Below are 22849 nucleotides of genomic sequence, written 5' to 3' on the forward strand. Positions count from 1 at the left end.
GGAGTGCGGGGCATGGTCTTACGCTGTACCATGAAGAGCATTTGTAAGTCCGTGTCGCCGTTTGTGGCAATAGGCAGACGGGCCGGCTCATGCGGAAGTCGGGCCGGCTCTTCGCTAGCTCTTCAGCCCAGGCGCGTCATTACATCGGCCTCTTTTGCTGCAACAACAGTTACTCATACAGTATACTCACACAGCATCACCGTCCCCCCTGCGAACGCCCTAGGCGCCCGTGCTGGGCCTCTATGCTAGCACCTAAAACCATTCTCTACATAACCAGACCACCCGGACACGCCATGTAGCGCCGAGCAGCTGCCGCATTGCACTGCAACGATTTTCCGGGCAGCGCAGCGACCCTGCCGCACCCACGCCTCCCCATGGCCCTCCCTTTATATACACCGACAGCTCTTGCTGGAAGCAACATCATTTAATCTGCCTTGGCCGCGGGCGCGCCCGCTTCTGCCCCTGCCGGCAGCGGCTTGGTGTTGGGCTGCGGGTTGTGCGACAGCAGGTAGTAGGCCAGGAACTCCACAGGGTTGTCCGGCCGCTCCTTGCACAGCGCCTGCATGCCCTGCATGAGCACTGGCACGACCGTGGCCTCCTGCGGGGTTGGCATCGGGCATTGGGAGGGGGATGCACAGATGACAGGGCGAAGCGTAGCAGTGAGGAGGGCAGCACGTACGCAGTGGTGATGGCATCAGGCTGGTCGGAACCGTAAGTCCCCAACTCTTCACTTTTGAGCCACCCGAAGCTCATAGCACTTACCAGGTATTGACGGATGGGTGCCGCTGCGAGGTTAATCTTTTTGTGTACACCAACGGCCGCTTTCTCAGCAGCCTTGACCTGTTTGGCATGGGTGTGCGTTCCGGTCACGCGTCAAGTCTATGTAACCGCTGGCCAACTGAACCCAGGAGCCTTAAATCACCCGTCCGCCTCACCGCTTCGGGTGTCGTCTCTGCCACCGCAGGGAGCGGTGGAACCTGGGTAGTGTTATCAGTGGCTTGGGACGCTACAGCAGTCGCAGGTAGAGGGAAGGCCGGGGACGGGGCAGGTTCAACTGGGCGGTCGAAAGGGGCGCTTGCGACCCGCCCTGGGTCCAGACCATTCCAGCTATCATGCGCTCACCGTCGGCCATTGAAGCTAATCAGAGGATACTGCAAATAGGATACTGTCAACGGATGAAATTTCGAAGTCGCGTACTTGCGCCTAGATCGTTATGTATAATGCATGGACTTTGCAAAGAAGCTGATTTACGCCTAGATGTGACTTCAGAGAATTATTCAGAAGCCGATGTGCTAGCTCAGGGGCGGGAACAGACAACGAAAGGGAAGCAACTGTTTAGTTTCTTGTATCAATAGCCGCGACTTCATGAACTGTGTATCAACACAGGCACAGAGGACCGAGCCTGCAGAAAGGCCGATTCCGGGTGCCCATCGGCCAGTTGGTCGCTTGGAGGCAACCCATTGCTTGAGTTAGGTCCCCACTTAATTGTGCTAAATCAATTCGCTAAACTGTCTCTCCTCGCGGCTGCGCGCGCTCATAGTCGCGGTCGTTTTCCCCAGCTTCTCGTGTCGCTCACTGGTCGTAATTGGTTCAGCAGGATGTCAGAGGCTGATCTAGCTTCCCTGTCTGTGGAGGTGCGTGTTGCAGCAGACACCGATTCTTTCTATGCGATCGGCGGCGCTTTCGCTGCTAGCTGCGTGGCGCTGGGCCCTACTTATGCTGCATTCGTGGCACGGTAGATCGATGCGCGTATTACTGCTCAAAGGCGCGTTTTGGCCATGTGGCTTCTGCCGGGTTTGCCACACAGGACTCCCAGGCCAGTGTGGGGTCCAAGCCCGATGCGGAGGCTAAGAAGGCGGCCAAGGCCGCGGAGAAGGCGGCTAAGGAGGCGGCCAAGGCTGAGCGCGTAAGTGCCGCAGGATATGGCTTGTGCCGGGGCGAGTGCCGGAGCGGGACGCTTCTAGCGCTGTGAGGAGTCGGGCCATGACGGTGGACACCTGGTGGCAGCTGGACACGCCGGGGATGCGGCGTGCCCTTGCTTGCAATTTACTAGGTTGTTGGGTGTACCCAGGTGCCGCTCTAATACGTGCGCGGAGCTTGTGACACGGCAGCATCGCCTCGTGCGCGACACTCTCAGTCCGGGCATGACTGTACGGCACCTGGCCTGCGGCCCCCATCCACTATACCAACAGGCTGCCCAGCGTGGCCAGAAGGCGGCGGTGATGACCCAGCCGGACCCGGAGGACCCGCTGAAGGACAAGTATGGCGACTACCCCATGGTGCAGGTGGGCGGAGCGACCGAGCGGCCGTCCAGGCCCTCGCGTGGGGGCGTTAAGGGGTGGGGAAGAACACTGAGAGCACAGCCAGCAGTGACTGGTGATCAACTGCAAGGTAGTTTCAGTCTGAGTCACAGAAGCGCTCGGGTTTGTTCCAGCAAGCAGTGACAGCCTTCAGCGCTGAGGCGGTTGAGCTGTGGTCACCGGCTCACCGCATCTCCAGTACCGTAGTGTCAATGTTGTCAGTTGCCCTACCCGTGGTTGGCATGTGCAGAGCCAGGGCCAAACCACCCGCAAGTGGACTGAGGTCGAGCAGCTGGAGAAGGAGCTGGCGGACCAGACGGTGCGTTACGCGCGCGGGCGCGGTTAAGTTGATGGTGATGGGTCGCCAACGTATTGTCTGCCGCGTCAAAAGCATGCAGCGAGGCCATTGCTAGCGAGTCGTTCGGCGTGGTGCGCTACTGCGGCGGAATGGGATGGACAGGCAATGTGGCACAGTCAACGCGGCAAGGGCTGGCAGCCGAAGGAAGGGCTGTTCCAGCCGGCGGCGGCGGAGCGGTCACTTGCACCTAGGTGTTGGCACACCCCTTTACCATATGCTCACATGCACTCGGAGCATGACAGCAAGCTGGCCTGGACTAATGTGACCTGTTCCATATGAGTTGGGGCTCAAGTGCCGCTGCGCTATGGTGTGTGCTGCATTCGTCTGACCAGGTGCTGGTTCGCGCGCGCATCCACAACACGCGCGGCAAGGGCAAGTCGGCTTTCCTGGTGCTGCGCCAGCGCACCGCCACCGTGCAGGTGAGAGCCAGCGGCGTGCACACCGATAGCACGTAGTTTGCGTACAGCGTGGGGAACTGGCGGTAGGGACTCGGTGCACTCGGGGTGGCAGGTGATTGTGGGGCCATGCATGGGTGGGTCATAGACGGGCGGGGGTGGGTAGCCGACGTGCGGAAACTTAACGTGAGAACTTTAAGCCTTCGGCCGCGTTTGACCTGTCAGTGTAAGCTGCAGACCATAGACCATGCACTATTAATGTCACCCAGTCTGACGTGCTTCCTCCCCACGTGGTCTTATCCAACCAGGCCATCATGTTCGCGGATGAGACCACTGTGAGCAAGGGCATGGTCAAATACGCGACCCAGATCCCTAAGGAGTCCATTGTGGACGTGGAGGGCATCGTCAAGGTGCCGGAGAAGTCCATCGATGGCTGCTCGCAGAAGGACGTGAGTGCGGCGCTGCGCGGAAGGGCACGGGGGCGGGGTCATACCATGCCAGCTGGTGCTGGCATTCGCCAAAGGGTGCATGATACAAGGTGGACAGGATGGCGGATACTGTTGTTGGCGTGCGCGAGCAAGTGAGCCCCTCGTCATGCAACTGGTACCATCCACAGGTTGAGCTGCAGGTGACGGGCATCCGCGCCGTCAGCCGCGCCGCGGTCCTGCCCTTCGAGCTGGTGGACGCCGCCCGCTCCGAGGTGCGTGACTGGCGCAAAGGATGGGAGGATGGGTGCATGGCCTAGTACACCGCACGGGAGTAACTTTTCGCGAGTGCATATGGGAGTACGGCTGCGATAGTTCAAAGAAGCGGACCAGCCTGACTCACGGATACGCCAATGTACGGAGGCCCGAGTGGCCAGCTTGCTAGGCTGCAGTCGGCTTCCACCGCACTCAGCCACCTTGACCAAACCGCCCAGCTTCTTCTGCCCCGCAGGAGGAGGTCAAGGCCGCCGCCGAGCGCGGCGAGGTGATGCCCACCGTGGGTCAGGACCTGCGCCTGGACAACCGTTTCCTGGACCTGCGCACGCCCGCCAACCAGGCCATCTTCAAAGTGCAGAGCGCCGTGTGCCAGGTGCGGCGGCCCGGAAGCGGGAATGTGGGCGGGTGGTGTGTTGTGGGTACACTGGCACGGTGCTGCGGCATGGAAGGGAATCTGTGCGTGCTGCACCGAACGTTGCATTGCCAAACAAGTGCGCAATTGGCCCAAGCACAAACGCCCGACTGCACCTGCACCCGCCGCTCTCCACGCTTCCGCCCCTGCAGCTGTTCAAGACGACGCTGCTGGCCGAGGGCTTCCAGGAGATCCACACGCCCAAGCTCATCGCGGGCGCCAGCGAGGGCGGCGCCGCCGTGTTCCGCCTGGACTACATGGGCGTGCCCGCCTGCCTGGCGCAGAGCCCCCAGCTGTACAAGCAGATGGCCATCTGCGCCGACTTCAACCGCGTGTTCGAGATCGGCCCCGTGTTCAGGTACGGCGTGCTGGTGCAAGGTGCTGTGCCATGCCGTGCTGCCCTTTCTCTAGTCAAGGATTGCATCACGGGTGGTTCTGGTGTCGTGTGTATTCTTCCGGCCGCCTAACAGCTTGCACGCACGCTCCGCACTGCACAGGGCTGAGTTCTCCTACACGCACCGCCACCTGTGCGAGTTCATGGGCCTGGATTTGGAGATGGCCATCCACGAGCACTACTTTGAGGTGCTGGACGTGATCGAGAAGCTGTTCGGCGCCATCTTCAACGGCCTGGCCACCACTTACGGTGCGTTGACGGCGAATGTATCCCCGTGCACGCTGTGACATGGACTTCACGGGATGAAGTGCATGGGCTCCCTGCAGCGGCCAGGGTTTTGCTGTGTCGTCAACGGTAGAGTGGTGACGGGAGAACCTGCGTGAGGGAGACCCCGTGTCCGTCGTGCAGCTGTGCAGCTGTGCTGAGGCTTGGGTCCCTGTGTCCACCCTCTCCTGCCCGCAGCCAAGGAGCTGGCGGTGATCGCGTCGCAGTACCCCTTTGAGATCCCCACCTTCAAGCCCCTGCGCCTCACCTTCCCCGAGGGCATTGCCATGCTCAAGGTGCGTGTGTGTGTGATGCAGCTGCTGCACCCACTTCCACTTCCCTGCAACACTGACTTGTCCTCACACAAACACCAAACAGCACCGAAGCAAACGCGGCAGCACTCACGCACAATGCCTCACCGTAAAGCGCATCAACGTGTATGCTCCTGCCCTCGGCCCCGCAGGAGGGCGGCTACCCGGACGTGGACCCCATGGGCGACCTCAACACGGAGCTGGAGCGCGCGCTGGGCCGCATGGTCAAGGAGAAGTACGGCACCGACTTCTTCATCCTGCACCGGTGAGCGCACACACACACACACACACACACACACACACACACGCACACGCGTTCCTCTGATTCGCGCCATAACCTGTACTGACTTTGGGCCCTCCCTCCCCATGCCGCTGCCCCGCGGCATCGACGTCCCCATAAGCTGTGCGTGTACTTGGACCTGGTGCTACATGGCCGCATGAGGGGAGTACCTAGCGTGTGCCGCCTCCGTCACACCATGGAGTGGGGAGCGGGGGTTTTCCCCCGCCAGCCCATGGTGCTGACACCCCATGTGCATTTGCCGTCATGCATGCGCCCATGCCGTCCCCCGCCTGTTTACTTGCTCGTGGTCGCCCACCCTCCGTCTCTTTCCTAAATCGCGCAACCCCTAGTATAGTTAATTGGGCTGGGACTGGGCTGCGTGTTTGCTCGTGCTCGTCGCGCGCCGCCGCGCTAACATGTTCCTTCGCTCTTGTTCGTGACACTCCCCTGCTGCCGCCCTGTGCTCTGTTGTTTTCTTATTCGCTCGTAGGTGAGAATTTCATCGAGGATTGGGCGGGAGCTTGGACTTAGCGGCCAGGAGTAGCGACGCGGAGCTAGGAATTGTAGGAGTGCCTGGGCCTCACGGTACCGTGAGCACATGCATGGGTTTGCACCCTTGAGAGCGTGTGGACACTAATCCCCCCTCGAGGTTAGAGTAGCGGGGGTTGCGCGATTTCCGGTTGGTAAGACCGGCGGCTCACCGCAGCAGGTATGCGAGGTCACTTCAGGTAACATCCGTAAACCGTCGCTTTGCTGCATCGCATACACTGTCTTTGCGCAACGTTTTCCTTGTGCTCTTTAACACACACACACAAACACACACACACACACACACACACACACACACACACAAACACACACACACACACACACACACACACACACACACACACACACACACACACACACACACACCGGTTTACAGCGACGGCCAGGGCGCGCGCCAGAATCTTGGAGGCGGGGGTGGGGTTGTAGCAGCAGAAGATTCGACTCGGTGGTCATGCACCTGACGTGCCGGGCGAGCCGCGCACGGCCAATTCGGCCGTTCGTGCTGCGAGCCTTCGGCCCGCGCCTCGCTGCATTCCGCACCGTCTTTCAGCCTTTTGCCGCGCTCGCAGGTACCCCTCCGCGGTGCGCCCCTTCTACACCATGCCCTGCTCTGACGACCCCGCCTACTCCAACTCCTACGACGTGTTCATCCGCGGCGAGGAGATCATCTCGGGCGCGCAGCGTGTGCACGACCCCGAGCTGCTCACCAGTGAGTGGTGCACAGACTGCACTGGCAGCTGGTTGGGGCTGGATCGTTGTGGAATGGCGGGATGGGCTTAGGCTAGGGTCCTGGGGTGGTGCGGCGTCCAGCAGGTGATGCGCCCTCAAGCCCCAACAGGTCGCAACACTTGTTTGGACTGGCAACACCTTACACCCGCACGCATCCACGTACTCGCAGCCCGCGCCATCGAGTGCGGCATCCCGCTGCCAGAGATCCAGTCGTACATTGACTCGTTCAAGTACGGCGCACCCCCGCACGGCGGCGCCGGCGTGGGGCTGGAGCGCGTGGTGATGCTGTACTGCGGCCTCAACAACATCCGCAAGACTTCCATGTTCCCCCGCGACCCCAAGCGCCTCACCCCCTAAGCGGCCGGCGAGCAGACGGAACGGTCAAGGGCTGCATTGTGTGTGGAAGCGTGTGTTTTGGGGTGCGTCAATGTGCGTTGGGTACAGTGGGGCCGTGGCGCAGGAGGCAGTTTGATGCGCTGAAGAAGGCTGTGCGTTGGCGCGCGTGGCGGCGTAGGTACAGTGTCGTCGGAGCTCGGATGCGTTAGATGTGCGCGATGTGGACACAATTTTGGGTGCAAGAGCCCCCTGGGTTGGGACGAGCAGGATGTGCAACTATCTTATTGTGCGCTGCACAAGACGCATACGGCGTGCGCGCTGAGTAGAGGTGTGCAGGTACGGCGAGGCACGTGTGGCTATACGGTCGGCCCATACGGTGTGCATTCGTTTCCTGAACGCATCGTCGATAAGGTACTGCTAGAACCTGCATACAACATTCTTTTATTGTCGCCGATGCGTCATACGCCAGGGAACCCCTGTCATACGCTGTAAGTGCGCCAGGCGAGCCGCAACTGGCGGTAGGTTGCGCACTGGCCTAGCTACAGTGTGCACCACAGCGCCTTCCCATGCAATCATGCACGTGATTTTAATTTCAGCGAAAGAGCCGCAGCCGGCTGATGCCTACAGCAGATATCATGCGTTGCCACCCGCTGCCTATGATTCAACACCAACGCAAGCCTACCGTAATGCAAAATGCAGTCAGTAATGATGGAGGAGTATCCACACCCACGCGGCCACGCCCCACAGTTTTTGCGCACAGCTCCTGCGACATGTACATGTAATCATACCGCCTCCTCACCCACATGTGGCCATGACGCCACACGGTGTTGGCTGGCCTCACACAAGCGCCACTCTAGTGCGATTCCCGTCACGTACGCCCACTACTGGAGGTCTTTCACTGCGGCAAAGAAGCGGTTGAAGTCCTCCAGGTCGTCATCTTCATCCTCGTCATCAGGTGCAGCCCCAGACACAGCCCCCACACCAGGGGCCCGGGCTGCGTTTGCTGACGCGGCGGTGCCGTTGACCCGCCCACCAGTACCTGGAGCATCCTCCGCACCGCTGTCATCGTCACCCTCTTCGTCCACGTCGCTGACCACCACCTCGGCATCCTCATCGAGATCCTGGCGCATCACAACCGTCGAGCCCAGCCCCTGCGCAACCGGTGCCTGTCGCGTCGGTACTGGTGCCTGCGTGGCAGCAGCTGCGGCGGGGCTGACTGCTGGCGCCCTCCCTGGCACCAGCGGTGGCCGTGGCGGCAGTGCGGAGCCTGACACCGGTGCTCGCGCCCCTGCGCTCACTGCTGCCATGCCAACACGCTGCCGCTTGGCAGCCGGCATGGGCGCTGCCGAAGGCGTGCCATCGCTTATCCGGGCGTCTGCAGCAAGCGGTGCTTCTGACACTCTGCGCTTGCGTCCCGCTCCACTTGCTGCAGGTACCGCACCCTCAACGCCAGTGGGGGCAGCAGGAGAATTGCTAGCCTTGCGGCCTCGTTTGGCTGCCGGTGCTGCGTCATCCCCGGCGGCAGCACCACCAGCTGCAGCGGCACCCCTGCCTCGACTGCGCCCGCGCCCGCGCCCGCTGGTCTCGCTTCTATCACCACCCCCGCGTCCTAGTTGCGGGCGTGCAGCAGCAGCCGTCTGGCGCTTTCTCGCCGCTTCCGCCCCAGCGGCACCACCGACAGCGGCAGCAACAGCAGCAGCGGAAGCGACACCGCCGCCGCCGCCGCCGTCAACGAGACCAGCCGTCACACGCTGGGCCGCGGCCATGGCCTCCTGAGTGGACCTCAGCAGCTCCGCCAGCTCCTCATCCGACTCCTCATCTGCGTTCACAGCCAGACGACCAGCACCCGGACCGCCGCCCGCCGCTGACGGCCCGGGTATTGCGCCGTCGGCAGCTGCACCGCGGCCTCGGCCCCCGCCCCGGCCACGGCCACGGCCAAGCCCACGGCCCTGGCCAAGGCCACGGCTTGATCCACCGGGCAACTGCGTCTCGGAGTCACTGGCATCGTTGACGTCCTCCATAACGCCGTCAGCGGTCCGTGCCGCAGCAGAAGCTCGCCGCTGGCGAGGTGGCAGCGTGCGGGTTGCAGTCGCTGGCACTCCGACTCCAGTCCCTCCGTCCTCTTCGTTGGACGAACCGCCCCCGTCTGACTCCCAATCGGACTCGGAACCGGGTGAGCCGGCGCGTCGCCGCTGCTTCTTGGCGCCTGCTGTGCTTGCTGCCTCCTGCCGCCGCTTACCCTTAGCGACTGTGCCGCCAGCGGCTGCCGCTGCATTGGCCGCCGCCGCCACCCGGCGCCCTAGCAACAGGCCATTGCGGCGCAGGAAGGCGGCCAACGTGGGCCTTCGCACTGCGTCCTTACCGCCGCCGCCGCCATCTCCAGCGCCGCCGCCCTCCTCCGCCTGCACCAGCACCTGCACCGCCGTCTGCCAGTTCTTGCGCCCCTCCCCAGCGGCCAAGTGGCCCGGCCACTCCGCCACATCCACAACGGCGCCGCTGCTTGCGCCCGCGTGCTCGCAGGCGGTGCAGGCGCAGGTCACGGTGCGGGCGCGAGTGTCCAGGCGGCCGCGGGTGCCGCCGCACACCACATCCAGACCCGGGTACGCCTCGTGCAGCAGCCGCTGTGGCGGTTTCGGAGATTTGGTGCCACCAGCGCCGCTTGCAGCGTCGGCCGCGGCTGCAGCGCGGGGACCGGGTTGCGCCTTTGCGGTTGCCGGTGCGGTACCATAGGGCTTTGCGGCCGCCGGCTTGGCCTTCTGCTGCCGCGGTTGTCCGGTAGCGGCGATGTTGGCAGCGGCGTCTGCGGGCACTGTCCTTGCTGAGGTGCCCGCCTGCTGGTGCGCCTCGATGCGGCTAAATTCTGCCTCAAGCGCCGCTTCAAGATCCAGGTCTATGTCCACGTTGACGTCAGCCAGATCGTCCTCCGGCTCGCTCTCAGCTCGGGCAGTGCGAGCAGCAGCATTTGCCCTGCTGGATCCACGACCACGAGCAGGCCTTGCCGAAGCCTTAGCAGTAGCACCCGATGCGGACGCAGTGCCTGCTGGGCGCCCGCTTGACCCTGGCTGCGAGCCTGGCCGATCGCCGCGAGCAGCCGAGCCAGCACCGGCGGCGCTGCTCACGTCGCCGGCCTCCCTCCGCATCTGGCGGTCTTGCTCCGACAGCCAGCGGTCGGCCACACTGGCGACCCGCTGCCTGCGTTCCGCCTCCTTCTGCAGCAGGCGCGCGGGCACACCCGGCAGGTGCAACTGCCGGGCGGCGACCGCCACGTCCTCGTCCTCCTCATGCGCCTGGCCGGCCCTGCCGGCGGCAGCGCCCGCCTCGGCCATGTCCGGCAGCAAGCCCGCGGATTGCAGCTCCACCCTGTGCAGTGACACGGGATTGCGCAAGATGGGGATGGGCTGCTATAAACAATCAAGCACGGCAGCTCACGGCAAAGAATCCAGTATGGCTTGTGTCTGCACCCAACCGGCACTTGCAGTGCCACGCCTCACCTGTGTCTGATGACGCGGACCGTGTAGCTAGGCCCTGTAGGGCCGCTGCCCGAAGTCGGCCCGCCCGCCCGCTGCCGCATAAGCGCACCCAGCTCTCCCGCCACACGCCGCCCAGTCACGCCCGCCGGCCGGGCCGCCACCTCAGCCACAGCGTCCGCCACCGTCCGGGGCGCGGCCGCTGCCTCCGCTGCGGCGCGCGCCTCCTCCTCCGCAATCGCTGCCTGCAGCTCCTCCTTGCGCCGCTTCTTCTCCTCCGCCTTGCGCCGGCTAAGCGGTGGCTGTCTCAACAGCTCGATCACGCGTGTGAAGGAGGTCTGAAGTGCGTCGGCCACCTGCCGCCCGATGCTGGCCTCAAACAGCACCTCAGGCACATGACGCCGCTGCCTCCGGTCCCTCACACCGCCAGCCCCTCCCGCTTCCGCTCCACCAGTTGCTGGTGCTGCTGCCGCACCCGCGGCGGATCGGCCAGCTCCGCTGGCGGCACCTGCCGCCACTCCCATTCCCGCTGCCCGCCCGCCGCGCCGCCGCTCCGGCTCCGCGAATATGGCTTCACGCTGCTGCTCGTACGTGTCGCACAGCCGCTGCAGTGCCGCCGTGTCAGTGACGCCGGGCAGCGCCATGCGCAGGTGCAGCAACGCCTGCCGCAGCACGGGATTGGACACCAGCACGCTCTGGAAGGGGGCGCCGGGGCGCAGCCGCTCGTGCTCCGGCACGGGGTTGGCAGCGCGCGCGGCGGCCCGGGCGGCACGCTGCGCGGGTGTCAGTTCGCGCGGTGGCGGTGGAGCTGGTGGCGCACGGCGCGGGCGTGGCGTGGTGGCGCCGGGGTAGCGCAGCACGCCGCCGGGGACCAGCACGCCCTGACGCCACATTGCCTGCGGCATAAGCGATACACAAATAAATACTTTGTTAGTGCACGAATCGCCGAAACGAAGACAGCATGGTACTGTTGGGATGTACATCAGCAAGCTTTGCACCCGACCTCAGTACCTGCCACGTACCCGCATCGCTGCCACCGCGTCCTTGACCCCCTTGTCCGCCGCCTCCCGCACCGTGGCCGCCAGCGAGCCCAGGAGCGGCAGCGGCACGTACACCCGCACCCGGGGGCTGCACAGCTGTGTGCCGTACAGGCAGTACACCGCGTAAACGGCGCCAACACGTGCGGCCAGCGGCACGTCGGGCCCAGGAGGCGGCAGGGCCACAGGCAGCGGCGCGGGTGGCGGCAGTTCCACGATCGTTGCAGGCGCGGCTTGTGTCTGCGGGCCAGGGCCTGCTGCAACGGCGGCGCCACTACCAGTAGCTCCGGGCGCATGCAACGCTAGCGGCGCGGTAAGCGGCCCGGCTTGCCCTGCTAGCGCCAGCGCCCCGGCCGCGCCCGCTGCCTGAGCAGCGCTGCCGAGCGTCAGACCTGAGAGGCCGGACCCTGTCGCGCCCGTTCCCGCAGCCGTCGGTGCTGCGTCCATGGCAGCGGCAGCAGCAGCCGCTGCTGCGGCTGCAACGCTGGCGACTGACTGCGGGTCCAGCATGACGCCCACGGCTCCACCACCGCCTGCCTCCACCCCTTGCCCAGCACCAAATGCTGGAAGAATGCCACTTGCAGCTGCAGCTGCGTACGCGGCCTCAAAAGCGGCAGGGCCGTTCAATCTGAGGGGGTTGGCGATCAAAGGCCCGGCGGGTAGCGGCGGCGATGGGCCCAGGGCCATGATGGCAGGGGGGGGCGGCGAGGGCCCCGGCGCCATGGCATGTGTGGGCGAGGGGCCTCGACTACTGCCCCCTGGTGGTGGCCCTGGCAGCGGCAAGGCAGGCGGCGATGGGCCTGGTGCCATGCTAGGGTGCGGCAAGGGGCCCTGTGCGGCGGCAGGCTGTGCGGGCTGCGGCAGCAGCGGGGTCTGTGAAGACGCGCCCGGCGGCGGGGAGGGCCCGGACGCTAGTGTGGGTGGCGGAGACGGCCCAGGCGCCATGCTTAACTGGCGTGGCAGTGGTGGCGAGACAGGGCCAGGCGCGGGGCCAGGCGCCATGACAGCACTGGGTACACGCGCCAGTGCCGGCAGCGGCCCGGCTCCCGGCATGGGGGGGCTCGGCCCTCGCTCTGACTCGCCGGCTGTCCCGGCCACGTCACGGACTACCTCAGCAGCTGCCAGCATGCCGGGGCTGTGAGAAGCTGCAGCCCGTCCAGGAACCGTTACCGGCTGCTGTGCGACTCCGTTTGTCGTGTGCGGTGGAGGCGAAACGGACGGCGCCATTGACAGCAGCGGCGGCGGCCCTAACGGGGGTGCTGCTCCAGCCTGGGGGCCCGGGCCCAGCGGGCCAGCGCCATCACCAGGGGCATGCAGCGTAAGCGCGAGAGGTGCCCCATCGCCGCCGTGTGGTGGCTGCAACCCATGCACCGGCGCGGTTGGCAGACCCGGCTGCAGGGCTTGGGGCGCTGGCAGTGCTAGCGGCTGTGCTGGAGCGTGCAGCGCCCCAGCTGCCCTGCCGGCATGCACCTCCGCCAGCTCTCGCAGCGCAGGCAGCACCGCGTCCACCATAGCAGGCTCCTGCTGCTGCTGCTGCTGCTGCGGTTGCCCTGAAGCTCCAACCCACGGCGCCACAGCCAAGGGTCCCGGCGCAGCTGCACCTGTGGGCGCTGGCTCCAACGGCACTGCCGGGGGCGGCAGCTGCATCAGAGATGGCAGCGGCGGAAGCTGTGGCAGAGCCCCACTGCCGTCGCCGCCGCCCAGCGCCTGCCCGCTGCGGATGGGCGTCATGCCGGGCGACTGCAGCGGCGAGAAGCCCAGGTCGCGCAGCGGGGAGGGCAGCGGGCCGCGCATGGGCGAGGGCATGGCCAGCCCGCCGGCCTCGCCACCTCCCGCACCCCCGCCATCCCCCAATCCACGCATCAGAGGAGACATGGCGCCGCGCAGCAGCGGTGAACCCAGCAGGCTGCCACCCGCCACTGCCGCCAGGCTCGAAGCGCCGGCACGCTCCGTGCCTGCTGGCGCGCCCAACAGCGCCCCCCAGCGTGTGGGGCTTCCCAAGGCCGAGGGCAGCGAGTCGGCGGGGCTGAAGCCAACAGGCGTGTCATGGAGCGCAAAGGGCATCGTCGGCGCCGCGGCCGCTACGCCTGCCTGTGCCTCGGGCCCCACTGGCCCCGGCCCCTGCGCAGCTGTCACTTCCGCACCGTAGGGGGCTATCTCAGACCCTGCCGCCCCTGCTCCGGATGCCATTCCACCAACGGGCGGTATCGGCGCCGCCTCGCCCTCTAGTGCGTCATAGTCGTCCTCCTGGGCCACCGACATGCCCCCCGCTGCTGCCACAAGCGCCATCGCCACCAGGCCTGTGCCCTGCGGCTGCTCTGGGGGCCGCTCCGCCCCGTTGCCCGGCCGGCCGCTCGCTTGCCGCGACAGTTCATGCAGCCCGCTCCCCAGCCCAAAGCCGCTCCCAAAGCCGCTTCCAAACCCGCTTCCGAACCCGCTGCCGATGAGGTCCAGGCCTGAGTCATCACCGGCTGCAGCTGCCGCGGCGGGCTGCGGCTGTTGCTGCTGTTGCTGCGGGTGCTGCTGGTCCTGCCCGCCATGGCCCAGCCCGCTGGTAGCGGCTCCTCGCGACGGCCCTGCCAAGGGCCCTTGCTGGCCCGCTGCTGCTGCCAGCGCCTGCTGCCCCGCCTCCACCACCTGCATGTGCCCTATGAATTCATCCAGCTGGTCTAGGAACTCCTGCTGGTGCGGGTCCACCGCTGCCTGGCCGTGACCATGCACCTGGCCCAAACCCTGGCCGTGGCCACCCGCAGCAGCAGCTGCCAAGCTGGCCTTCGCCGCAGCCAGCATCCGAGCTCCATCCGCCAGCCCCGGTGGAAATGCTGTTGCCGCCATGCCCGCGCCGGCGCCAGCCTCCAAGCCGAACGCGCCACTGCCCAAGCCAGGAGGTGCACCAGCTACAGCGCCAGAGAACAACCCAGCATCAACCATGGTGCCCTGCGCAGACGCAAGCGCGGCTTCCAAGCTAGGAAACTGCTCCAGCAGCAATTGTCTTAGCGCCTCCGCTCCCGGAGCCTGCTCCAGCTGCTCCTGTCCCTGCTCCTGCTCCTGCTCCTGCTCAGCGCCCGCCTCTTTCATCACAAATCGCCCATCTGGGCCCCGTCGCAGCACCCTTGGGGGCCTCGGCACCGCGGCAGGCTTGTTCTGCTCCTGCGCCAACCGCGCCTGGTGCTCCTGGATGAGCTTCTGCCGCCGCTCGCGCTGCTGCTGCAGCAGCTCCGCGGGGTCGGGCTGGTAGGCGAGGAAGGGGCTGGGGTCGGCCAGGCGATTCAGGGCGGCCCCGTACAGCAGCTGCAGGAAGTCCCATGGCGGAACGTTGAGCGGCACCGCCTGCAGGGCACAGCGGGAGGGCTTTGCGTGAGCGCAGTCCCCGGTGGGCCGACCGGATGGAGGGCAAAGCGGGAGGGGGGCCTGGACTTGCCTGGTGCACGAAGGAAAACCCCCGACTCCGCCATATCTCCTTGAAGGTGGATAGGTTAAGTGGAGCTCCTTCTTGCACCTGTGCCTCAAACACGCACAGCCCGATTGATGTCAGAATGGCGCCAACTCCACGGCGGCGTGCACGAAGCCCACCTTTAGCGTAAACTCATCAACAATCTTATGTATATCGCTCTCGAAGCCAGGAATCGGCACGGCCGGCGGCTTTGCTGGTTGCTTCGGCACAAGTCGACCCATTCTGTGTCCAGCGCAGCTCCCATTTCTATGACGGCTTTTAGTTTATTTCGAGCATATTGTGGCAGTAACATTTGCTGCAACACGTGATATGCGCGAAGCTCAGGACTGAAATCGGAAGACCGCATGAACCCACCATCGCCGACTCAGGAATGACTCGGGGCGCCCTATGTGTTTTGACATCAGTTCGCCGCATTTCATGGCAAGTCTCCTTTCCCCTTAGGACCAAAGGACGAGGCTCAGACTTCGAATGTCTGGAGTCTGGGCTCGCGGAGCCTGCAACTGGCCCCCGCCCAGGTTGTTCTGCACTCGAAAGCCTGACCTGCCATACCGTACACGCCTCCTTCGCAGTTTATATCCTGTGCTAGCGTCTCAAACCCTCCGCCTCCACCTGCTCACTCTGCTCCAGCCCCGCCAGGCAGGCCCGCGGCCCCATGGCTACCCTTCCTCTCCGCCTTCTGCCCAGTGGCCGCTCTTGCTGCCGCAGCCGCCGGGGCCGAGTTGTTGACCAGGTCCATGAGAGCCCGAAATGCTGGCAGGCGCGGCACCTGAGCTCCACTCAGCACTTGAGCCACCGCCTGCGCAGCCTGCTGCTGCGCCTCATCCTCCTCCGCTGCAGAAGCCACCCGTGCAGCCTTGGGCGGTTGGCTCCTTGGCTGGCGCTGCTGCTGCTGCTGCTGCTGCCTCTGCCGTCGGGGGTTCTGCTGTGGCTGAACTTGTGTCGGACCCGCAGAGGAGTGCATCGGCGTTCCAGTGGAGGCCGCAGCCCTCAACACGCCACCACCCGAGGCGCGGTGGAGCTCCCTGTGTGCGTCCCCGCTGCGCGGGTCCTGGTAGCTTGCTGCGTGTGGATGGTGCTGGTGCTGGTACTGGTGCTGTTCCCATTGGACCACACTCGGCTCTGGAGCACGCGGAGGTCGTGTGGATGTGGCAGTACCGCTACCAGAGACGCCGCCGCTTCCTGCAGCCGCGCTGTTTGTCTGCATGCGGGATGGCTGCAGAGGGGCCGGGTGCTGCGAAGGCATGTGGCGGCCTTGGCCAGGGGCGGCTGCAGCTCGATGGCTCAGTGAGCCGCTGCCCCCAGCACCGTCGCCAACGGCCTCCCTGCTAGCCGCTCGTGATCCCGAAACTGCAGGAGCGCCTTCCCCACCAGTTGCAATAGGCTGTGCGGGGGGTGAGGGCCGCGGTGGCAGTACGGATGGCGGCGGTGTGGGTGTGCGCCGACCGCCCAGGAGCCCGCCCAGCAATCCACCAAGCAGGCCCGTGCGTCCGGGCGAGGCTGCGTGTGCAGGTGACGGCGCTGACATGGTCGTTGGAGCGGGTGGTGCATGCTGGCGAGACCGAGGCTGTGGCACGATGGGGGGCGGCGGGTTGCTGGCGGCGGGCACCTGGTCGCTGGCAGGAGGGGCCCGCCGGGTCTGAGGTGCTGGGTCGGAGGGCAAGGTGCCGCCGGCGTTTAGGCGAAAAGCCGCCACCGCCCCGCCTCCACCTGTGCCGGCGCCTTCAGAACGCTGCAGATGCCTGCCCTCGCTGTCGAGTTCGGTCTCGCCCACGCCCCGAGGCGCTTCAAGAACCTTGGGCGCGATGAAGTTGCCTACTGAGGCGCTATCTTCCTCGTCCACTGCAAATTGCTCCAGTCCCAGCGCGCGAGCTATGGACTGGTCGTCGTCCTGGTGAGAACTGGACATGTTTGGGCGGGAATCGGGTCCTTGGGTCGCCACGCGTAGCAGTACAGTTGCGTGGTAGCATTATGTAGTGACCCGTAGCATGCAGGCACCACTCGGATTCCACGAAAATTTGCAGCAGGAGGCGCATGCCGAGCCAATCGGCCGATGATGCATGACTTGTTGCAAAAGGTTAGTTTCTCGACAAATTTACGAATCACCTGTTGTTTGACAATAACTCGCGAGCGCAGGGAACACAGCTGCACTCTGAGTTGCACTATCAACCTGACTATCAACTCTTGCACGGCCCAACGCCATTACTTGTTAACAAAGGCTAGGTAGTCAAAATGAGCAAGCAGCTTACACAAGCTGTGGCAACGGAAACTGGCGAGAAGGTCATCGCGGGCAGCGTGCGGCCGGACGGCACGGTGCGGAAGGAGCGGCGCATTCGTGCCGGCTATACCCCCCAGGACGAGCAGCCAGTGTACCAGTCGCGCGGTACCGTGGTGAGAAGGTTGTTTGTGTTCTGGTCTGCTGCACTTTGGAAGGAGGGAGGGCAGAAGGCTGGGAACCCGGGTAACGGTGGTGTGGGCACACCTTCGGGCAAACGCTCGTACGCCTTGGCTTTGCCTTTGGCTGGATGTTTGGCTCAAGGCGTGGATGCAAGGGAGGCATGGCTGGATTGTATAGCCTCACAGAATGCGCAATAGAGGTCTGGAGGCGCAGCCGTCCTGCCTTCAGATGCGTGGTGGCGGCGCGATGGCCTGGCGTTGGGGAGGGCCTGGCTGTATCATCAACAGTGCGCCTTTCTGCGCCTTTCATTCCTGCTGTGTGCGCTGTGACAACGCGACAGGCGAAGGCAAGCATTCCGACATGCCCTGGAATGGACGAGGCAGAGGGTGAGTGCATATCCTGCAGCACAAGCGAATTCGGGCCCGATGCGTAGCCGCATCACGTAGCGGTAGCAAGAGGGACCACACCGCGCTGGGAGCTCGGACACATACGAGCAATAGCCGTGCGATAGCTTTTCAAGGGACAGTTGTGAGACGTATAGGGCATGCTAATGTGCACGCGTACAAGGCCTGAGCATGAAATTACGGTAGTCGTATGCATTGCACGAAGCGTTGTTTGGCGTGGGTAGCACCTTGATCCCGGTAGTACATTTAGCTACATGTCAGCATGCCGATGCCCACATGAAAGCAACACCTCACCCGGGCGCTCCTCCGCACCTGCAGTGGCTGCACTGAAGGCTGCTGCCTCCAAGGGCAAGAAGCCGGCTAGCTCGGGCCAGCCTGCCGCACCCAAGCCCAAGCCCGCCGCCAGGTGTGTGGCGTTGTTGCTGAGACCTGTATCAGTCGATGTAGCTGTACTGAGCGCACAGCTGGTGCTTTGGCTGCGGATAGGATGCCTTGGTCTCACGTGTGCCTGGCCACGGGCGGCTGGTCACTGTGGCATCACAAACAGCTGAATAGAAAGCCACACTTTTCGTGCAACAGCGCTGCGCCCTCCAAGCCAGCAACTGCCGCCGCCGCCGCCGCGCCCGCAACAAAGCCGGCGGTTGAGGCGCCTCCTGCCGCGCCGGAGGACCCCAAGGTCGCGCTCGAAAAGCAGATCCGCAACCTGGGCAAGAAGGTGCGGCAGTGCGCCGAGATAGCGGAGAAGAAGGCGGGGGGCGCCAAGCTGGACCCGGACCAGGAGAGCAAGCTGGCCAAGAGCTTGGAGTGGTGAGTCATAGGCAATGGCGGGTGGAATAGCGTGGCGCCACCTTAGGCACTTGTAGTTTGCCTCCACACGTGCTGTGATGGAAATTACTGGTACGGCATGTCGGGTGGATCCGCTGGTGCGGCGAGCCGAGGCGGGAAGAGGTCCAGGTGAATTGTCTGGACCTTCTGCACCGTGCCTTGTCGCCACCAACGCAGGGGTATCTCCACTCTGCATGCAGGCAACAAGAAATCAAGCAGTTGGAGGAGCAGCTGGCGAAGCTTTCTGCATGAGCTAAGGTTGCTAGCGGACAGCTTGCAAGACAGACTTGTCCGGGACGGTGTGGTACGATAGGTGTCTCGGGAAGGTGATGACGAGGATGCGGTGAATGAGAGGATGACAGGCGGAGCGCGCGATTTGGAAGGTCAGGCGCACATGCTTGCTGGACAGAGAGCACGGAGACGTGCGTGGGCATCGGGCAGGCGTGCAGGCGTACGTGCGGCGCATGGTGGTTGCGCTGATAGCATGGGGCCAATGGGCCCAGCGGCTGCACAAAGTGCTCGTGGGGCAACTTGTTCACAAGAGAAGCTAGGATTATAACGAACCTTGTGATACTACTACGCGTGGAATGCCGGGTCAGCGAGAGTGCATGCAGGACTGCAGCGTTTCCAAGCGACCCAGAATAACCCAACGAGGCGCGACCTAGCCCCCTGTATCTTGTTCATCTCGAAGCTCCATTGCTTATTATAATTGAAGCTCAGTTGGAAGTGGGCAACCGGGCCCATCATGGCAGACTCTGACATTGAGTCAAGGGCAGCGTCACCCGACGCCGCGAAAGGAAACAGGATATGCCTCGATGAGCTTCCAGATGAAATATTGATACAGGTGAGGGCTTGAGACCCAAGTGACGCGGATTCAGCAATTGCCCACCCAACCAATGTCGCTGCATCCATATTTCGCCCTCTTACTTGATAAAGTGGGAGCAGCCATTTGGGCCGTCATTTGTCGCTGTGTTACTGCGCCGCGCATGTATATGGCGCAGTTGCGGCCCACGGTTGCGGCCCCTCTGGCACAAACCCTACCTTGCTCTGGAACTCGCGTGACCGTCGCGTGTCCTGCGTTCTCCCGGCTGCTGGTCGGACCGACAGATTTTTGGGCACCTCTCTGAGGTCGGCAACACATGGGACGAGGACGACCCGTTGCGTCTGGGCTCCTTGCCCTATCACCAAGCTGATTTGGAGTTACTGCCTTGCACGGGGCTCCGCGGGTACCCCTTCCTCGCGCAAGTGTGCCGGAAGTGGCGGCGGCTGCTGTCGACGCCCATCGCGCAGGTAGGCAAGCTAGACTCAGCACGGATGCCGGGATGCGTGGCCGAGGGGCACAGGACTGGGCAGGCTGGTCCCCCGGCCCAACTCGTGGACTCCTCGCAGACCCTTTGTTGGCGGAAGGCAACCGTGGACTTTGGCCACGAGCTGGTGACATCCATACACACGCCGCTGCGGTGGAGCAACCAGCGGCCCACACGGGACGAATATGAGACCGCGTTCCAGCAAACCTCCATCAGTGCCGCCAAGGTGGGTAGGCGGCTAGAATGTGTAATTTGGTTGTATTAGGGCGTGCCGGGGGCAGCAGGCAGTCGGGGAACGAGGCGTGCACGGAAGCGGCAATACCCTAAGCACGTGTGGGCACAACCGCGCGAGGTCAGGCGTCAATCTCATCCGGTCTGGGCACTGGCAGTAAACGATTACCACGCCGCGGTGCGGCCCCATGCACAGGTCCTCGGCTTTCTGCGGTCGCTGGGGCCGGTGGTGCAGAGTCTGACGTTTAGCAACTCGGAGGGCTATGACGGCGAGGAGGGCGAGTACATCAGCCTCAGCGACAAACACGACTTCGGGCCCAGTCACCTGGGGTTTGCGATAGCGATGCTGGCCAACACACTCACGGTAGGCCGGCAACCCAGGCTCCGGAGTGCGCGGCCTGCGGGACAGGGCCGTAGGTGGTCTGCAACAGCAGGCGGTGCGTGGAAGACACGGGACAGGCGCGCCGGTAGCCCTTCTCACACGGTATCCCTCGGTATCCTTGTTCATCACCACCACTTACCGCTTTCACAACTGTGTGAATCCCCAACTGCCGCCGGTTGCAGGAGCTGCGGCTGTACCGCTGCAATGACCTAGTTGTGTCCGACCAGGGGCTGTTGGGGCTGCTGCCTTTGCTGCCGCACCTGCGGGTGCTGGGCGTAGAGGGGCTGCGGAGCAGGGTGTCAGCGGCCGTGGTGGCACCGCTGGGCGACCTGCGCAAGGTGAAGGGTCGGGAATGGCACTGCACAAGTGCTGCACCCTGGCGCAGGGTTCCAGTGAATGGTTGCCTCTGTTAACCCTGTGTTCCATAAACCAGTTTGCGTCGTGGCATCTGAACACCACACGCCATACACGCATGTTGTTCTCATGCGCCACCTGTCCCCGCCTGTGCGCAGCTGGACACGCTGGTGCTGAGCGGTGCGCAGTATCGCAGCGGCGACTGGACGGTGGGGCTGGACGGCCTTCCGCACTCTTGGAGCCGCCTCACGGGCCTAACCAGGTAACGAAACTGCAGACACCGGTGCCTTCCTGGAGCAGCCTTGAGTACTCTTCAACTGGTATTGTTACATTCCTATCGTGCTTAGTCTCGCGCGTGGCCATCCCATACCAGGCTGGAGCTTCGCGGGCACCAGCAGCTGCTCGACCTACCGGGTTGGTTTGCGGCGGCGCTGAAGGGGCTGCGGGTTCTGGATGTGAGCAGCTGCAGCAGCCTGGCGCTGGGGCAGCTGAGTCACATGACGCAGCTCGAGGTGCTGGTGCTGCAGGTGTGGACAGGGCTGGTAGGCTGCGGGGCTTGGGGGTTGCAACTGCCGGCCAGCATTCGGCCGCGTGCGGGAAGCGGCCGTACGGGGTGTGGGAGTCAGCGTGGTCACAGACTCATAGTACACTAGCATCCGCGGTACTTGCCTACTTGTCACGCATGCGCACTCACCTTCCTCTGCCCACTTGCCCGTCGCGCAGCATCTGAACCTGGCGCACGCCCTGCCCACCGCCGCCGAGATGGCCGCGCTGCTGGCGGCGGGCGGGCACTGGTCCTCGCGCACCTTGCCGGACCTGACGCCGCTGGCTCGCAGCCTGCGCTCGCTATCACTGTCCTGCAACCGGTTGGGGCTGCTGCCGGAGTGGCTGCCCAAGATGACCCGGCTGGAACACCTGGACCTCAGTTGTGAGTGGTGGTGCTGTATGGTGGTGCCATGTCGGTCATGTGATGGGGGGCATGAAAGGAGCTGAACCGGGTCAAGTTGGGGGTCAACCGGGGTCAGCTGCCGGACAAGTCCGGCGGGGCCTGGCGCGGATGTTGTGCCGTGCCGGGCATGCTATCACCAAGCAGCAAGCCCGGGTCCGCATAACCCTCCCAATTGCTGTTATGCCTCCGCGCCCATGCATTCTATTCTTCGCCGCAGACAACAAGGACCTGCACATCCGGGCGCCGCTGACGGGGCTGGCGGCGCTGCCGCACCTGGTCCTGTTGGACTTTCGGCACGTGCATGTGGTGGAGAAGACTGCGTACTGGCCCGAGGCCAAGTGCGTTACCATGCAGCACCTGACCAAGCTCGTCAACGTGCTCAAGCGGCGACAGCCGCAGCCGCGGGTGCTGCTGGAGATGTGAATGATGGCTGTGGAGGAGGCGTGGGAAGCAAGGCTGGAGGCGGGGGCCTGGTTTCGGCATGCGGCGTGGAGTGTGGCCGTCATGGACGGGCGCCCGATGTCCAGATCCCGCTACATACACGGTACATACGGACAGAGCGGCAGGAGCAGTGCGGCGGTTTTACAGAGAAGCGGGTAAGCTTGCCTAAGGCAATAGGCTATAGCAAGGTAACTGACGTGGTGTTGTAGGCGGGAAGCTTACATGGCGCAGCGAAAGCGCCGTGAGTGATCAAGCAGCTTGCTGTCTACAGCATCTGAAATGATGTTGGGCGCACGGCTATCGGTTACAGTGCTTGTCAACAACAGCCGAGGGGGGCATTCTTCCATACCGTATACAGCGCTGGTGATAGGAGGTGAGAGAAAGTTGCAGGGTTGTCACTGTGCAAGGTTGCGAGGATGTATGATGAGTTGCTCGAATGCAAGATTGGATCCAGTGCGAGGTCCAAACAACACGGCTGACGCGGCGCAGAAGAGGCCGGGGCCCTGGCCTGGTTAACTAGTATCTATTGTAAGGCTTCGCCTCGCGGTTGCAGTCCTTGCCCCCGAGCCCGAAC

General features: G+C 64.1%; 6 protein-coding genes across 6 annotated transcripts; 3 read left to right on the forward strand and 3 right to left on the reverse strand.

Annotated features, from left to right (window-relative positions):
- Positions 1-4: 4 nt before the first annotated feature.
- CHLRE_06g279100v5 (uncharacterized protein) lies at positions 5-1376 on the reverse strand. Its single transcript, XM_001695368.2, has 4 exons — positions 1123-1376; positions 936-1006; positions 763-840; positions 5-598 (listed from the first exon to the last, which is right to left on the reverse strand). Exons 1-4 carry the CDS (start codon positions 1130-1132, stop codon positions 425-427), a joined length of 333 nt encoding a protein of 110 aa, XP_001695420.1. The 5' UTR covers positions 1133-1376; the 3' UTR covers positions 5-424.
- A 100-nt stretch (positions 1377-1476) lies between these two features.
- CHLRE_06g279150v5 (uncharacterized protein) lies at positions 1477-7533 on the forward strand. The gene is made up of 14 exons (XM_001695248.2): positions 1477-1634; positions 1808-1906; positions 2193-2285; positions 2551-2619; positions 2991-3077; positions 3362-3502; positions 3670-3753; positions 3990-4127; positions 4319-4524; positions 4664-4809; positions 5023-5120; positions 5288-5400; positions 6534-6673; positions 6863-7533. The coding sequence occupies exons 1-14, from the start codon at positions 1599-1601 to the stop codon at positions 7048-7050; spliced, it is 1638 nt and encodes a 545-aa protein (XP_001695300.1). The 5' UTR covers positions 1477-1598; the 3' UTR covers positions 7051-7533.
- A 27-nt stretch (positions 7534-7560) lies between these two features.
- On the reverse strand, positions 7561-15236 carry CHLRE_06g279183v5 (uncharacterized protein). The gene is made up of 5 exons (XM_043063230.1): positions 15107-15236; positions 14955-15032; positions 11519-14863; positions 10521-11392; positions 7561-10389 (listed from the first exon to the last, which is right to left on the reverse strand). Exons 1-5 carry the CDS (start codon positions 15206-15208, stop codon positions 7911-7913), a joined length of 6876 nt encoding a protein of 2291 aa, XP_042923936.1. The 5' UTR covers positions 15209-15236; the 3' UTR covers positions 7561-7910.
- Positions 15237-15310: 74 nt separating this feature from the next.
- CHLRE_06g279216v5 (uncharacterized protein) lies at positions 15311-16966 on the reverse strand. The gene is made up of 2 exons (XM_043063231.1): positions 16695-16966; positions 15311-16106 (listed from the first exon to the last, which is right to left on the reverse strand). Exons 1-2 carry the CDS (start codon positions 16891-16893, stop codon positions 15601-15603), a joined length of 705 nt encoding a protein of 234 aa, XP_042923937.1. The 5' UTR covers positions 16894-16966; the 3' UTR covers positions 15311-15600.
- Positions 16967-17086: 120 nt separating this feature from the next.
- On the forward strand, positions 17087-19268 carry CHLRE_06g279250v5 (uncharacterized protein). Its single transcript, XM_001695249.2, has 5 exons — positions 17087-17375; positions 17723-17768; positions 18105-18192; positions 18366-18593; positions 18812-19268. Exons 1-5 carry the CDS (start codon positions 17217-17219, stop codon positions 18861-18863), a joined length of 573 nt encoding a protein of 190 aa, XP_001695301.1. The 5' UTR covers positions 17087-17216; the 3' UTR covers positions 18864-19268.
- A 48-nt stretch (positions 19269-19316) lies between these two features.
- On the forward strand, positions 19317-22819 carry CHLRE_06g279300v5 (uncharacterized protein). Its single transcript, XM_043063232.1, has 9 exons — positions 19317-19455; positions 19719-19901; positions 20001-20144; positions 20346-20513; positions 20714-20869; positions 21044-21147; positions 21259-21412; positions 21609-21813; positions 22052-22819. Exons 1-9 carry the CDS (start codon positions 19357-19359, stop codon positions 22255-22257), a joined length of 1419 nt encoding a protein of 472 aa, XP_042923938.1. The 5' UTR covers positions 19317-19356; the 3' UTR covers positions 22258-22819.
- Positions 22820-22849: the final 30 nt, after the last annotated feature.

Source organism: Chlamydomonas reinhardtii, chromosome 6 (genome assembly GCF_000002595.2).
Source record: "Chlamydomonas reinhardtii strain CC-503 cw92 mt+ chromosome 6, whole genome shotgun sequence".
NCBI classification, from domain to species: domain Eukaryota; kingdom Viridiplantae; phylum Chlorophyta; class Chlorophyceae; order Chlamydomonadales; family Chlamydomonadaceae; genus Chlamydomonas; species Chlamydomonas reinhardtii.

Coding starts and splice junctions, on each gene's coding strand:
- CHLRE_06g279216v5 (XM_043063231.1), bottom strand. CDS start 16,893: ATGTCCAGTTCTCACCAGGACGACGACCAGTCCATAGCTCGCGCGCTG. Junction 16,107..16,694: donor TTCTGAAGGCGCCGGCACAG/GTGGAGGCGGGG, acceptor CGCGTGCTCCAG/AGCCGAGTGTGGTCCAATGG.
- CHLRE_06g279183v5 (XM_043063230.1), bottom strand. CDS start 15,208: ATGGGTCGACTTGTGCCGAAGCAACCAGCAAAGCCGCCGGCCGTGCCG. Junction 15,033..15,106: donor TTGATGAGTTTACGCTAAAG/GTGGGCTTCGTG, acceptor TTTGAGGCACAG/GTGCAAGAAGGAGCTCCACT. Junction 10,390..10,520: donor GTCCGCGTCATCAGACACAG/GTGAGGCGTGGC, acceptor GTCACTGCACAG/GGTGGAGCTGCAATCCGCGG.
- CHLRE_06g279150v5 (XM_001695248.2), top strand. CDS start 1,599: ATGTCAGAGGCTGATCTAGCTTCCCTGTCTGTGGAG. Junction 3,078..3,361: donor AGCGCACCGCCACCGTGCAG/GTGAGAGCCAGC, acceptor TTATCCAACCAG/GCCATCATGTTCGCGGATGA. Junction 6,674..6,862: donor CGACCCCGAGCTGCTCACCA/GTGAGTGGTGCA, acceptor ACGTACTCGCAG/CCCGCGCCATCGAGTGCGGC.
- CHLRE_06g279100v5 (XM_001695368.2), bottom strand. Junction 841..935: donor CAGAGACGACACCCGAAGCG/GTGAGGCGGACG, acceptor CATGCCAAACAG/GTCAAGGCTGCTGAGAAAGC. Junction 599..762: donor CACCCATCCGTCAATACCTG/GTAAGTGCTATG, acceptor CCAACCCCGCAG/GAGGCCACGGTCGTGCCAGT.
- CHLRE_06g279300v5 (XM_043063232.1), top strand. CDS start 19,357: ATGGCAGACTCTGACATTGAGTCAAGGGCAGCGTCACCCGACGCCGCG. Junction 20,870..21,043: donor CGCTGGGCGACCTGCGCAAG/GTGAAGGGTCGG, acceptor GCCTGTGCGCAG/CTGGACACGCTGGTGCTGAG. Junction 21,148..21,258: donor CGCCTCACGGGCCTAACCAG/GTAACGAAACTG, acceptor ATCCCATACCAG/GCTGGAGCTTCGCGGGCACC.
- CHLRE_06g279250v5 (XM_001695249.2), top strand. CDS start 17,217: ATGAGCAAGCAGCTTACACAAGCTGTGGCAACGGAAACTGGCGAGAAG. Junction 17,376..17,722: donor ACCAGTCGCGCGGTACCGTG/GTGAGAAGGTTG, acceptor ACAACGCGACAG/GCGAAGGCAAGCATTCCGAC. Junction 18,193..18,365: donor AAGCCCAAGCCCGCCGCCAG/GTGTGTGGCGTT, acceptor TTCGTGCAACAG/CGCTGCGCCCTCCAAGCCAG.